This window comes from Scleropages formosus, chromosome 2 (assembly GCF_900964775.1).
Source record: "Scleropages formosus chromosome 2, fSclFor1.1, whole genome shotgun sequence".
NCBI classification, from domain to species: Eukaryota; Metazoa; Chordata; class Actinopteri; order Osteoglossiformes; family Osteoglossidae; genus Scleropages; species Scleropages formosus.
Genome location: NC_041807.1, coordinates 23064427 through 23080527, shown reverse-complemented (window position 1 = coordinate 23080527; position 16101 = coordinate 23064427). Strand labels below are relative to the sequence as shown.

Sequence of the window (16101 nt, the reverse complement as noted above, 5' to 3'; positions counted from 1 at the left end):
TGTTTGTTTCAGCCTTTATGTTCATCTTAAGAGTATCATTATTTTGAAGATGACTATACCATCATTAATAACATAGCACAGCTGGAATTTGGAAGCTGCATTCTTCTCAATTTTACAAACAAGAAATATTCTCCATTTTATTAAGCTCAAACATAAATTGCAAAACCCTTAAGTTTCTTCTGTTCAATTTAATGTACAACAGTTAATTGTTCAAGATGATAATTGACTGGGGTTGACAGAGACCCGGGGCCATGTTTTCAACAAGTTTGTTAATACAACTGTAAAAAGTTCTGTTCCAGTATATCTAGACATATGTTTATAAAATCTTGTCTTAACGACTAAATGAGATTCCTGTCTCTGATGTAGGTTTGATGGAGGTTCAAGAAATGCACTGGAGAAAGTTCAGAATTTTGAATGGAATTCTGTATTCCATATGTAACTTCCAGTAATCCCCCAGAATTGATATTTACAGCTTGCAGAATCAAAACAGCACTTCAGATGATTAACCCCCATCATGGTTTACTGCATAATAGCTCCTGTTCACTGTCCGTTGTCTGCAATGACTTCCTACGTCTTTCTTTTCTGATTAATTACATGACCACAATGTGTTATTGTGATCTGCTGTTTTATTCCAGCCTCGCTTGCTCATGCCCTAAGGGCACATGTGTGATTGGGATTTTTATCATCAGATGTATATGAATCAAAGCTGTTCAGGTGTGTTTTAGGGAGTAAAGCCTCCATACACCAATTCGGTTAACTGCTTCAGCCAGAGACCTATAAAATCTGGGCCCTCATTGGCTGCAGTGTTAAAGGCTGTAATTTTTACAGTCAAGTAACAGTAAGTCAATTTTATTTGGCATTCTTAATTGACACGTAAATGTAAACATAAATAGGAAACTTCAGTTTTCTGCAATTTTAATAGTTTTTATAAATGGCAGATTATAGCTTTTCATCGTAAACGCTGTAAATGTGGACCAACCCTTTTTCATGCTGTTCTCATAAATCCTTTGTTTATTGTATATGTCAAAGAGCCTGGCCTGTCATACCCATCTGCAAGCTCCAAGCTAGTTAAGCCAACCAAACTCCATCGCAAGCAAATTAAAAAAAAAAAATGGCACAACTGCTATGCAAAGAGAGGCAGAAGCCAAGAGCTACTGACTCCTCTTTGGCAATTCATATTTTGGACAGAATTACACTCTTAGTCTGATCCCTGAGGAGTTGATTTCTTTTGCAAAATTAGTTTTTGGTTTTTTTTTTTGAATTTTTATGATCTGCATTCTAGACCAAATTTAAAAGGACAGTGCAAAAACACTCTTTGTTCAGTGAAATTCATGCCAAGGAAAAAATATGTTTTTGTTGTGCATACAGAGTCTAACATAGACTGAATTTAATTTTTCATACAAAACTGATAACATTACTGACCTTTTAAATGGTTTGAGTATTGCAGAGTTCCAGCTCTAATCTGTAAGTGCTCTCTGTACTTTTTGCTCTTTGGTTCCAAAAATACTATTCAGTACCAAATGTTTCATAGTTTTTTGCCCTGCCATCACTCACTGGATTTTCCCATTCAGTTCATGCTCTTACCATACTAGTACATTTACATTTCTTCATTTAGCAAACTCTTTTCTTCAAAGCAATCTAAATCTTAGAGACTTATAGATGGTACGAGCTACAAATGTGCTATGTTTCTAACCTCTTTTTAACATTTTTTCACATATGGATGGGCTTTTGTAAAAAAGTAATTTCTATAAAATGTAATTCTTAAAAGGAGCTGAGCAGAAAACATCCTTGATGAAACCCTTCTTGGACTGCAGGCTGCACTGCAACTTCTTGGACTAAAGGTTCTCTTGGAAATCTTCACCTCTTTGTTTGATTTTCAGAGTGTCTGTGCTGGACAGTGGAAGTCTTTGGATTTCTAATGTGACCAAGTCAGATGCAGGCCTCTACACCTGTGCAGCCAGAAACCAGTTTGGAATGGCAAGCAGTGCTGGGAACCTGGCAGTGAAAGGTAATGGTTGTAAAACACTAGTCTACCATACTTGTCATACCATGAGAAGCTAGTTTATACTCATAGTACCCTAAGCACAAATTACTTGTTTTTCCAGTAAATGTTCCCACAGATTTTGTTCACTTGTTTTTAAGGTATTTTCCCCAAAAGAAGATTGTAGCAACACTATGGTTTTAGTTCAAAAATTTGCTCATAGGCATTATAAATTGTGATTTTAAATCAGGAAAAAGCTGAATTTCCAGAAGTAGTCTTCCAAACACTTTCTGTTCCAGGGAAATGTCTTCAAATTTAATTTCTTACCTTTATTCAGTACAGCATATATGTAAATATGAAACATTTTCATATTATTACATTAAGTAGAATACATAGGTATCTCATTTGGAACATTATGTCAGTCAATCAATCATATTTATTTCATACAGTGCATTTTGCTGGAAAGTTGCTGCAAAGAGCTTTAGTCCAAAATATGAGGGAGAAATGTGATGGTGAGACACTGCTGGAAATACTGTCTAATCACTAATTAGTCTGTTCAGTGCATGCACTATACAGATAATAATAAATGACAATAATAATCTGTGAGATTTACAGAGTATCATGACTGGCTGTGTTTGCTGTTGAAGTCAGTGGTCAGTAGCACAGAATACAAGGCATCATTCCAGAGTTACGTGTAATTTTAGTATGGCAGCGCAGACTCCTTGGATCAAAAGCTGTGTTGTCTGGATTCTGCATTTTTAAGCACTTTCAGCTAAAGAAAAGCTTAAATAGATTAGTCTTTATTCTAAACTTACAGATAGAAGTTGTTTTGTTCTCATACTTAAGCTGGCAGGTTATCCCATAGAACAGAAGCCTTGCCTAAGAAGGTTTAGCTGCCTTATGTAGGCATTGCGATTCTTGGTACAACAACATAACTAAATGTCTTGTCCTGTGAACTAAACAAGAGGAGGAAAGGGTGGGGGAAAAATATAACATTTACAGTACATTTACATTCATTCATTTAGGAGATGTTTTTCTCCAAAGCGATGTATATCTCAGACAGCAGTACAGAGTGCATTATATCAGCACAAGGAGAGATTTAGATGCAGACACGTGATTCTAGAGAACACTCAATTTGTCACATTCTGCCATTTGAACCAGTATACATCACATGAGTAGCTCCATTAAGGTCAATCGTATTATTCAACAGTTTCTTATAAAAATGATTAAACAAACACTTACACGTTTATCATAACAAAATAAAAAAATGTATGATGCTGCACATATTTTAAGGGCTTTGAAAGTATATTTATTTATATTCAGGTTTACATTTAAGAGAGCCAATGTACGGAAGTGAGCACAGAACTCATAAATTCAAATCTATTAGTTCTACCCATAACACTTGCTGCAGCATTCTATACAAGTTGCAGAAAACTTCACAGAATAATTTGAAGCTAGGCAGTAGCCAGATAATGCAGTCTTGCCCCCACCTTACAAAGATAATGCATTCCTGAAAAACCCTTCATAAAGTGAATTCACATTAGTTAAATACATATTTACCATTAATTTCAATGGTAAAAATTTGTATATGTTGCTAAGCCCCAAAATTAATATGCATTTATGCTAAATTATCAAAAAATCCTATCAACATAGGCATAATTACTTCAACAAGCATTAAAAGCAGCGATTTTATCTTAACAAGAAGTTTCCCCTTCATTAATTTTTTTCTACTGTATGGCTCTTTACCTGTGCTTACTCGGGTCTTTTGTAGCAATTATGCATCATATGCTTGCACTGGTGAGTGTTGTTTTCGCCGAGGTGCTCCAGTTTTCTCCCACAGGCCAAAAACATGGATTTCAGGTGAACTGGTGACTGTGGATGGCTCATAGTGTGTATGTATGTTTGTGTATGTGTTTATGCGCGTGTGAGATTGTTACATTGCTCAACTGTAGAACTGTGGAAGTTTTCTGTATATTTATATTTGCATTTATCCATTCAGCAGAAACTTTTCTCCAAAACTATGTACACTGCAAGAAAACAATACAAGAGCGCATGACAACAAGAGACAGAGATCTAGATGTATATGTGATTCTTGAGTACAGTTGAATAAAGTTTTCTTTTTTTTTTACGTTTACATTTATTTATTTAGCAGACGGGGGTGCGGTGGTGCAGTGGGTTGGACCGCAGTCCTGCTCTCCGGTGGGTCTGGGGTTCGAGTCCCGCTTGGGGTGCCTTGTGACGGACTGGCGTCCCGTCCTGGGTGCGTCCCCTTCCCCCTCCGGCCTTACGCCCTGTGTTGCCGGGTAGGCTCCGGTTCCCCGTGACCCCGTAAGGGACGAGCGGTTCTGAAAATGTGTGTGTGTGTGTGTGTATTTAGCAGACACTTTTTTCCAAAGCAACGTACATCTCATGGAAAATACAATTTGTGCATTACCTTAGGAGAAAGAGACATAACTGCAGACATGTGATTCTTAAGTACAGTTTGTTTGTTTCTTTCACCATATGCACCAATGTTCATCACACAAGTAGCTGCATAAAACTTTACCAGAATATAAACGATTATTTATTTGTTTGTTTTTTTAAAAACGATTAACATAACACATTGCTTTTTGAGTATGTAGGAGACTGGGGTGAAGTGAGTCCAAAACAGAGGTGTTTTGAGACCCTTCTTGAATGTTGAGAGAGGTTCAGCAGTTCTAAGTTAGAAAGGGTTGTATCTAGTGCTAAGTTACCTTGCTTAAAGGTTTCTGCTAAGTACTAGTCAATAATCATCATAAGTCACTTTGGATCAAAGTTTGTCAAAAACGGGTGTTTTTCAGATGAGGTCAAGTGCAGAACTGTGTATGATAAAGTTTGATATATACTGCAAGTACTGAAGAATCACCAGGCTACCATGGAATGCTGACTGTATAAATAAAAGCTGTTAGGGGTGAAGATATAGTCTAGTGTGGAATAAGATTAGTGAGGGTTAGAATAAAATGAGTAATCATTATTGTCAGGGGGCGTTTCTGTTCAAATATTGACCGTCTCTACAGATACTAACCAAACCAAATCTGAATTCTTATTCTTAAAAGTAGCGGAGGATTTTAAATGACATAAAAGATGAAGATGGTTAATCTGTATTATCTAATGTGCAGTTAAAATTGCCATCCAGGCATCAGATCCTTGGCAGAATTCCCAAAAATGCCTATAGCTCAATACCATATATGCTAGTCTTCAGAAACATGCCTCGAACATGATCATTCTGGATAAATATATTAATTTCAGTATGAGGGTCACATCTGAAGGAGTAACATCCACAAGGCATAGGAGAAAGGGGTATTATAGTCTCTAGTATCTCTCTGATGCTATTTGTTGTAGTCATGAAGGCAGCAGAGTCAACTGTCTGACAGTTACCTATCATAACCTTCATGAATGACATAGCAGTGACAATGTTGTCTGTCCCAGGATGCAGGTCATTTTTGCAAGGGCCGGAGAGGACAATCACATGGGATAGGATGAGGTTCAAGTACATATTACCACTCCTGATGAATGGAAAGCATACTGATAAATTTTGCTTTAGCAAAGTAAACACACTAACTCCATCTATTTTGGAAAAGCTAATGAAGACTTTTGGTAAGTTGTTTGAGAGTAGCTTGAGGAATACGGTAGCTATTGAGGCAATTTAACAGGAGCTGGAGGGTTGGCTAGCAACAACAGTTAAGTTGGGATTTTCAGGTACGTTTAAAACAGTGGCATGTCTGTACACTATTCTATTTTGAACTTTCTGTCCCGTTGTAATTAATGAAGTCTCACTATCATTTTTTTTTTTGCATTTGTGAGAAAGATGAGTTGTTACCTCTATACATGGCTTGACATACTTCAGAGCTTGAGCAGCTTTGCCATTAAGTAATTCTTCAGGAACCTAGATGAGATTAGGGTGACACGGGTAAGGTAAGTTCTGCAATACAGAGACTCAAGTGACTTTGGGATGATTGCAGCAAGCATCAAGGTGAGGACAGAAAGTAAATAAACAATGGTTTGGATGGTTTGGTTGGAATTGGGTTAGGCAGAGTCCCAACTTCAGTACAGTGTGGTAATGGGCACAGTGGCCTTTGGAAGGGTTGCTTTGGGTAATATTCCATTATGAGGATAGACAAGGACCAGGAGAAGAGAGGCACAAGCTGATCATGGAAAACATGTGCTCAACAGCAGAAGAACAGATGACAAGGATGGTAAGAATATTTCAGCAGAGAACATGAAATAGGTGAGAACAAGTGCTAAAACATAAAGTCTTGTGGGCAGAACTCTGGTGAACAGAGTTCCAGTATATCAAGTTCTTGATCTAGGTAGTTCATGACATGCTACTCTCTGTCATACCACATTCCTTGGTTGGGTGCACAAATTTCTTGAATATCAGAGTCATAGACACAGAAGTGTAGGGCAAGTGAAAGGATTTCATTTTCTTGTATAGGAGGTAGGGTGATTTACAATATTTACAGGTCCAAAAAAAGGAAACAACACACATAAATGAACTGTATAAAATGTATAAGGTCTGTTCAACTGTTAGCCTTAAACTTCAAAGCTTCTACAACATGCTTTGCGCATCTTATATCTTTTTATGTGTACTCATGGCCTCCCTATACCTCAATTTCTTCCTATTGTAGATCATACCATATCCATAAATTATGTGTCATGGTCATACCTAAACACAGAATACGTAAAAACAGAACAGATGTAGGCATTTCTTTTGTACGTGCAATATTAAAACAAAACATCATAAATTATTTTCAGTGAAAGTTTATCGGTCCCTTAGCAATTTATACAATTTATTAGATGGTTTGTAGCACCATCAAAATTGAGTCACCAGAACTCAGGTTTAACAAAGACCAATATTCTTAGCAGACTTCGAGGACTCAGAATGGTGTCAATTCTTCAGGGGATAATACAATGTGGTAAAAATTTTTCAGTGTTAAGCTACATAATATATACTGTGTTTTAGAATAAAAAGAAGAAATGTTAATTTGTCAGAGGACTGCAGTTCAGCTGGTGATCAACTCAATCAATGGCTATGCTGTAAAAGATACTGGAATATATTTCCCTGAACCATTACACTACAGACATTCTGTCTTCACTGTAAGAGTGGCGCTTATACTTGAGTAGGCAGTATTTTGCAGCTGTGCCTGTGTAATGTGCAGACTGAACCCATTTACCCCATGAGTTGGAATACATGAAGAACAGCAGTGAGTCACAAGATTCTCAACACTGGTTAATTTTGACATAACTCTGTTGTGCAACAGATGACTTTAATTTGTCTAATTTGTCCAGCGCAATCTAGTCTTCTTAACAATACTGCACCACCAACGAAGGTTGCATCTTCTGAGTCATTTGCCTAATCATTATATAATTGCATGTAAAAGAATCCATCACACTTTTTAATAGGTAGAATCAATAGTACTAGTACTGTTCTTTTCTTAAACAGCTATCAATAGAAGCCATTACTGTCTTATAGCTTTTCAACACTGCCTCACGTTTTTTATGTCTACAATCTGTATATTCTTGTAATAAAACAGCTTCAAGTGTAAATGGAAGGCAGCAGTTTTTAAGGTAGGTTCCTATAACGCACTGTTATTGGTCCTCTCTAATAAGCACCGAGAGAATCATCACACAGTAAACTTGTACTGGTTCTAGAATTTTTTGCTTTTTTAACAGATCAGCATCAAAGAACATCCAGGCATGCTTTGTTCCTCTCTGGCAAATGGTAGAACATGAATTGTTATAGATTATGAATGAGCTGAAAGGAATGACATTTGTAAAACAGTACCAACATTTCCTTTGACAGTGTGCTACAGAAGAGTCAGCGATTCTACCTAATAACTTAATTTCCAAAATGAATTACTATTTATTTGCAAAACTGAGAAATGTATCAGTTTAAACAAGTTTGAGAGATAACTGTTTTTAATGGAAATGAAACTGCAATAAAGCAGCTGCAAATAAATCACCAAAAAGGATGGAGAAATTGTACAAATTAAATGACCGAGTCTTCGTTTATGTTTACAGTTTTGGCAATGAAGTAACCCTACTTGATCCCTCAACTTCACAGTTAATGGGTATTCTGATTTCCTCTTTGCAAAGAATAAACAGAAGAATGTAAAGTTGATAATTCTTTTTTTTGTTCAATTTTGGAGTACATGGATTTAAAAATGCATTTCAGTAATGAAATAAGTCAGCAGTCAGCATGATGGTTACTGACACTGGTTAACAAGTCTCAGTGTTATCAGTTAAAATGTCAAGGACAGCTGGTTGCGTAGTGGTTCAAGCTACTGCCTTTGGACCCAAGCATAATAGGTTTGAGCTTCACCTCAAGCTGTACTTGTAGTACCCTTGAGCAAGGTATTTACCCTAAAATTGATGCATTAGAATTACCCAGCTGTGTAAATGGATAAATAGTTGAAAGTCTCTTAACACTGTAAGTCGCTTTGCAGAAAAGTGTCGGCTAAATGAGTAAATGTATGTAAAGTAGGACGGACCTGGTGTTATACTGCTGAGAGAGGTGCTTAACCAAGTGATGAAGTAAAATAACTTACAGTACCACAGTATGCTGGAGCCTGGCCATGCCCATTCACCACACTGCCAGCCACACCTGGGTATGGCTTATTAAGGAAAAATCTGCATAATGTGCAGCCAGTTGAACATTTAAGGATGTTTTAAAATATATATATATATATACACACACACACACACACACTTTCAGAACCGCTTGTCCCATACAGGGTCGCGGGGAACTGGAGCCTACCTGGTAACACAGGGCGTAAGGCCGGAGGGGGAAGGGACACACCCAGGACAGGACGCCAGTCCGTCGCAAGGCACCCCAAACGGGACTCGAACCCCAGACCCACCGGAGAGCAGGACTGAGGTCCAACCCACTGCGCCACTGCACTCCCCTGTTTTAAAATACTTGACTTTGAATTCGGAAACTTGACAGGATAACAAGGAGCAAGCAAGAGTCGTTGTCGGGGATAGGCATGGGTCGACTGAGGAGCAAACGTTGTTCTAGGGACAAGACTGGAGTCAAGGTCAAAGAAACAAAGCCGGGGTGTGGAGCCATGGACGTTGGGAACACGGAATGAGGGACAAAGGATGGAGAGGGTCTGGGAAGGAGGGGGAGGTAGGTGAAGGTACTTTTTGAAGCACAGGAGAAGTGGTTTTTCCTGATGAGGTTCCGCAACAAGATGTGCAAGAGCGGCTTCTTTATACTCTGCTGCTCTGATCTGGGGCAGATATGGGCTTTCGGCATGAGGGTATGGGAATGACACTTCACTTTGGAGCTTTTTGGAGTTTTGTACTAGGATGATTTGAATTGGGATAACACTAAATAATAGTCTTTGAATTCTTAATATATTAACCATTAGCATACCTTTAGAGTGTTCTATCTAATGCAAACTAGTCTGTTTTAAAATTACCAATACAAGAATTTGGTTCATAGGTTTTATTATGAATTGGTCAGATTGTTTAAGAAAAGTTAAATGTTAATCATCATTTTTTCAAGTGACTGTCTTGAAATATCTCAGTCAGAGCTGATGCTGGCAGTTAATATTTGTGTGAAAAGGTTATTTACTTACGCAACAGATTATGACATTTAAGAAGTTAAAGAGTTAAAACCCTCTTCCCGTTAATGTGCTGAAAATGGTGAAATTGTACGTTCAGTAAATGTTCAGGCCATACTGTGATGGTCGTGTTTAAACTTAATTGAAGTTCAGCACTGAGGATGCTGAAGTTGAGGTCATTAAAAATAGCCTGACTGGACACTTCGCAATTACTGACTCACAGTTAGACCTCCTTGTAAGAGGATTGCAAGCGAAGTGTGAACATGCTTTGAGACAGATTGCAGGCCAGCAGAGGTTATCACAACAGCACACTGCGTCAGTCCACAAAGCTGCCCGTGCTTGTTCTCTTCATCCCCACAACCCTACACCAGCACTGCAAGTTTTCAGAGCTGCTGGACAGAAGATTAATGTGTGCCAATGGTGCAGGTGAAATAGCTGGCTGACCAAAGGCTAGGGCCTGCAAAACCTCAAGGTCCAGCACTTCTGTTCATTGTATCTGGTTTTGGTGCGTACTTCTAATTGAGTTGATCTCAGTTAGACACAATGAAACCCAAGGGTGCTGGAGATAAGTGCACTTCTGCTAATCCTTTGTGCCCTAAGAACAATCAGCAGCTCTTGTGGCAAATTGTTCCAGGGTCTAGAGCTTGCTGCAGAATCACCCATCCCCCACCATGTCCCGTGAGATGCTGGGTGAGAGGGAAGCTTAGACACGTGGCGTTGTTCAGAGCTTTACAGTTCTAGTATGCCTTGATGGAGAGCTGCACCAAGAAGATGCCAACATACACTAAAAAGAAGTCACTCAGAGCCCTTCACTCCAGGGTAAAATATCTACATTTTGTGTTTTATATAGGTACAATTTGATAATCATTAAATGCTGAAACAGGGTTGTTCAAAAAATGATGATGTGCCATCAAGTCAAAGCCAACTCACAGCAACAGCTTGCATGGTATCCTAGACAAAGGAGTGAACAGATGTGATTTTACAGTCTGTTATTTGCTGCATATTAGAACTTGATTCGAAACCCATGCCCACCAATCAGTCCAGGAGCTGTGAGGCACCATCATTGCCTGTTGTGTCATTATGTCTCCTTTTATTAAACAATACATATCCTGAAATTAAATCACCTTACAATAAATTTAGACTTTAACCTTTATAGATGGCATTAAATTTCAGTCTAGTCCATTCCTTTCAGCCAAGTGCTGGTCAGTCCTCATTTGTGTGCCTTGGTTTGAGTTCAGATTACTGAATTGAGTTGACATAGCCTTTGAAACACTAACATATTAATGTTTGTTTGTTAATCAGCTTTAAAACACAGTACCTCAGACTTGCTTCTCTCTGGAACTCCTATCTGCTACATGAATTTACATTATATCATTTATCATAAAAACATTTGTACTTCCTGTCAATTCTACATATATGATGCAACTCATTTAATGTTATTGTTAGTTATTAACTGTTTAAAAATGTAATACTCCCTACCAGTTTTATAGGCAGCTCCTCATGTAATGTTTAAATGGTGACATCTGACAATTTGACTGTATTTTGAGAACCGCATCTGCACATCTATTTCTCTCCATCTGCTGGTCAAATACACTTTTTGTTTTTGCTGAGTTGTATGTCACTTTTGAGGATCTGCTAAATGAATAGATGTAAATTTAAATGTGAAATGTTAATTCATTGTATCTGGCTTTTATCCCTCTTCTGCATGTTATTAAAATATCTGGGTGCCTGTACAATTTCAGGTATTCATTTTTCATTTGTCTCTGTTTCCAGATGCTGTTGTGTGTGATTATGTCCCTGCGGGGTTGTCATCCATTTGTCTTTTGTGTATGCTTTAAACTCAACAGGAGAGGAAGCATCTTTAAAAATAGAGTTTGCGGCGGAAGCACACACATTTAATTACAGTGTCAAAATTTCATGACTTAAGATTGTTTGTCATGTGATGTATTCATTATCTTACCATTGTCAACATAATGCTTTCAACTTTATTTACGAGATATGCTTTTTGTTCTTTTCTTCTTCTCTCACATCTGACTGACAGGGCCATTGTCTTTTTTAAATTATTATTTCTCCATTGAAGAAAATAAGGCTTTTACTAAAGATATGATAAAGGATATGGAATGGTTTTACTTTCAGATGGTACAGGTTGTTCAGATGGTCTCACTGCTTGTTGCTGACTAAAGGCAGGAATGAGGCCAATTTGAAATTGCTCTCTATGCCACAGAACACCTGCTTATACACCTGCACCTTGGCTTGAATGAATTGTCACTCAGTCACAGTTTTGAGAGCAATAAAAGATGAAACTTCTGTCAAATGGATTCTGCATCTGTTCAGTTTCAAGCTTCTTACTGTCTGCTGAAGACAAGATGCTGTGTCTTGGACTAAGTTGTCTCAGATTTCAAAGAGCTGCTACAGTGAACACTGAAAAGATTGCATCATATGTATGTGTTTACCTGCAGACTTCAAAATACTGTATTTATAAACTTTTTTTTTATAATTCCTATTTGTAGAGTGTTTACCCAACACTCTACAAATACTCTACAATAAGAGTCTTCATAAAGTGAAAGGTCTACCATTAAGCAACAACCAGAAGCATGTTCGGAGAAATGAGACATGCTGCTCTATGTATTGTTTCAGCAATTTCGGTTTGGTCCAGAGGTGTCCTTGCATCCATGCTGCATTCTGTGACAATCCAGCAGGACACATAAAACTATCCAGGGTTTCCTTCTCATATTTCTCATCCAAATCATTGAAACAATAGTGTACAGGGACATCTTTGGACAATAAATCATCCTGGCAATGTGTTAAAGGAGCTCCACTGCTGAGGACTTTAAGAGCCCTAGGGCTCTGAACCCCATCCTCTTTGTTTCCTTCAAATGCTTATTCTTACCCAAGTAGACATTAATAACAAACTTTAACCAATGACCTCACTCTCTTCACTCTAAAAGGCTCCTTTCAATCTTTCTTCTTAGACAGATCACTTTTGTCTTCATACAAGGTTTCCACATCCTCAGAGTGCATAGATTGTCTGCACAGTTGCAGTAAGGAGTACTTACTTTGCAATTACTTACAGCTATTGTTAAGTGAGTAGCTATCAATGGTCTCGGTGATCTGAATTCTTTGAGGCATACAGAAGCTTCACTGCTGGGACTGATAAGCTCCGTTCTACGTAACTACAGTATCTCAGAGTATCTTAATAAGTGTCCTCTCCTGGAAAACCTCCCTGAAGAAAGCTAACTTTGATAAGCTGGTTAATGTTCCTATGACATTGATACTTTTATCTGCTTGAAATTCCCTTGTTGAAGAACCATCTGTGACATCTGTAAATTTTTCTTTTTTTATGAAAGAAAAACGTTTGGAGGGTTTCGTTTTCACTCTATTGGATGATATGTGTGTGCTAAGCATTTAATACATGTCTAATATGCATTTCCATCTATCCTACTGTCATCAGAGGACAGGCCATATTTAAGTCCTTACCTCCATCTGTCACTATGCCAGAGAGACACTAGCACTTTCTAAGATCATGTCTTAACTGGGAGAAAATAAATGAGAATTAGCTGTCAAGTGGGCATGAGAAGCGCATCTGCTCCTCACTCTGTTCTTGTTGAAAGGTTATGGACCATACTTAATTAAATGTTTGCTTGAAATACATCACTACTTCAGTATTATTGCCTGTAGTTCCATAAAATTGGGTCTTGTAAAGCCAGTGCCCTCTGACCTTTCATGATACCCAGATACTTGGATGTTGAACTTTTAGGTAATGCATAACAAGAAAAGAGGTTATTGCCGGCTGTTGCTTCCCAGAAGGACTACTATGAATGCAGATGTCCAAGAGCTTGCTTGCAGGTCCACAGTGACACCTGCAGTCTCCCAAAGAATGCAGACTGAAGGCAGGGCTGTAACTTCATACCCAGCTATTTCTCCCCTGATGTTTCTCCTGACCTCCATACAGACACATCCAACAAACAGAGAAGCATCTTTTGCTTTGTTTAAACCACCATCCTGGTATCAATGTCTGAAATGTCACTGTTGAGCCTAGTGTTTTTTTACGTAGCATGTTAACATATGGAATGTTACCCTAAGGGTAGCCTTACATGTATGTAACAAACGTAAATAATATTTTTCCTTTTTTTAGAGCCAACTATAATGCTGACGCCGGAGTCAAATCTGGATGTAACAGTGGGCGAAAGTGTGGTCTTGCCATGTCAGGTGACCCACGATCCCTCCTTGGACCTGAAGTTCACCTGGTTTTTCAACCAGCAGCCAATCCACTTCGGAAGCTATGGCAGCTACTTTGAAAAAGTGGGAGGCGTAAGTAGACTTTAACTCGTGATATCTCCTTCGGGAAACAAACCTGCCTAGGGCTTGGAGAAGGCACCATCCCACCACCTTAATGTGCTTCATGTATTTTCTATGGCATTACTTTTCAGGTTCTGAAAAACTGTGGCAAGCTCTGCAGAAAAGAGTTATGCATAATGAATAACAGGGGGCACTTTTTTTTTACATGTTGAAAATAGCTTCCGATTTATTTATGATTCTTGTTACAGACGAAAACCTATCAGTAAAACTGGACAGAAATTTATTGTTTTCCCTCGTGAACACGGAGAAGGGAGGTAAATCCACAGGCCTCTAATAGTAGTGTACAAGTGTTTCGGGCATGTGCTGTCTGACAGTCCGGTATTTTTTTATTACACCTGTGCAGAGGTATAATTGGTATGCAAAAAAGGAGGCCAACAAATGCATAAGATGTATGTACGTTGTATTTTCCTCTCAGCAATACCAGTAATCTTGTAAATCCCATAGTGAAGAACTTGGATTGGTTTAAAGATTTTAAATTAAAAGCTCTTTGCATACCACTGGTAGCTGTTAATAGTTTGACATGTTAATTACAAATAGCCTATTGTGTGACTAATGAAATTCCAGATTCCACATTGAAAAGGTTTTTCATTCCGTAATTTTAAATCAGTGTATGTCTTTCAAATTTCTGCAGTCACCCTAGCAGCCCTGTCAAAAGAATTCAGTCATTTGGCTTTGTACACATGAACTCATGAGTGAACACACAAGCACAAATCCTTCCTGGAGTGATAGTAGCTCCTGCTGAAAATAACGTGTTACTGTTTCAGCTTTGCAGTCAGAACAATAACCTTTTCTCATGTAGCTGCTAAAACTAGAGTCTTAACAAATCAATATTGGTAATTTTGTAAAAATTTGGTTTGGTTGTGTTTTTAAGGCTTTTTACATGGATTGTCCCCATCAGCAGCCAGAGGGTCTAGAGAAATTAACCCACTGGATTAGTAGCCTAATGGGTTAGGATCAAAAACACAGGCTTTTGAAATATGAATTATCATGACTGTAGTTTTCAGAATTTTCAGACTTAGGTCTCTCCTTTATGAATTCTCTGGAAGCAAAGTTATCAGTTACATCATTTCTGGAAATCCCATCCCATGTTTGAAGTAACACTGATCACAGCAAATTTCTTCATTAATTTCAGCCTACAGCAGCTTGTCTGTGCAAACAGTACTACAATGGAGGGTAACAGCAAAACAATGTGCACCCCGTAGTTCTGGGTACAGCTGCTTTCCGTGCTGGAATGTCAGCATTCAGTGCAGCTACCTGTCTGCACTCCTCCAATGTCTGCCTCTTTCAGGAAGCTGAAGATCTTCTCCACCTCTGCATAATGTGCCTCTTCTATGACACTAAACAAGTCATGTGTAGGCATTTTAGATCATCGTGTGCCTGTTCATCCAAGTCTCACTGATAAATTGGTACACTTCAGCTTGTTAATTATAAATTAAATTTACATTCCTGTCATCAAAGAGTTTCTTTGCTGTATATAATATAATAGCCTGAATACAAGGGAGACCTTTGGATGTTTTATGAGCTCCACAATAACATCCAGCTGCATGTACTCAGACCTAACAGTTCACTAACCTGGTTTATGAAGTGTGTACATCACTGCAGAAAATACTCTAGATTAAACAGCAGAACTCAACTTCCCCCCACAAGGATTTGCATCTCATACTTTTTCTGCAGGGCCTGAAACTGACTGGCAAGCCCTCAGTCTGTACATCTCTCACTTCTGTAGTGTGATGTGTAACTGGTGTGATGCTTTGTATTCTGCTTTTGCATCTGGGGTCATGCTATTTTTTCCACAGTCATAGTGATGCTTTCCATCTAGTGATCCATGTTTGTGTACCCCAGGAAAAGGTACATCATCCGAGACTTAATGTGTGTACTCCACTCCACAATGTACCTGAGAGGTTTTTCTGAATGTAGACAGGACTGGACTGCTTTTTTCCTTTTGTCCATGTTTCCTGAAAGCCTAAAGTGGAGTCTGGGGATCTTCAAATTTGGTGAAGGTCACAGTGGAAAAAAAGACCCCTACTGTTTTCAGGGGTCATCCGTTTGGTGGCTTCTATCAGAGGTATATATCATGATAGAGATATTTTCAGGTTTTATTATTTGTCACAATAGCCTTAAACAATCAAAACCAAGAGTCCACACCCTTGCTTGACATGTTGAGAAAGTCAAAGG

The 16101-nt window shown here is 38.4% G+C and overlaps 1 protein-coding gene across 1 annotated transcript in view; it reads left to right on the top strand.

The window, feature by feature from the left end:
* The window catches only part of LOC108939516 (contactin-4-like), a 123957-nt gene that overhangs the window by 94386 nt on the left and 13470 nt on the right, over nt 1–16101 (top strand). The window contains exons 12-13 of the mRNA XM_018760910.2: nt 1881–2008; nt 13703–13878. Of these exons, the coding sequence (XP_018616426.2) occupies nt 1881–2008; nt 13703–13878 (304 nt within the window). The remainder of the gene's footprint in view (nt 1–1880; nt 2009–13702; nt 13879–16101) is intronic.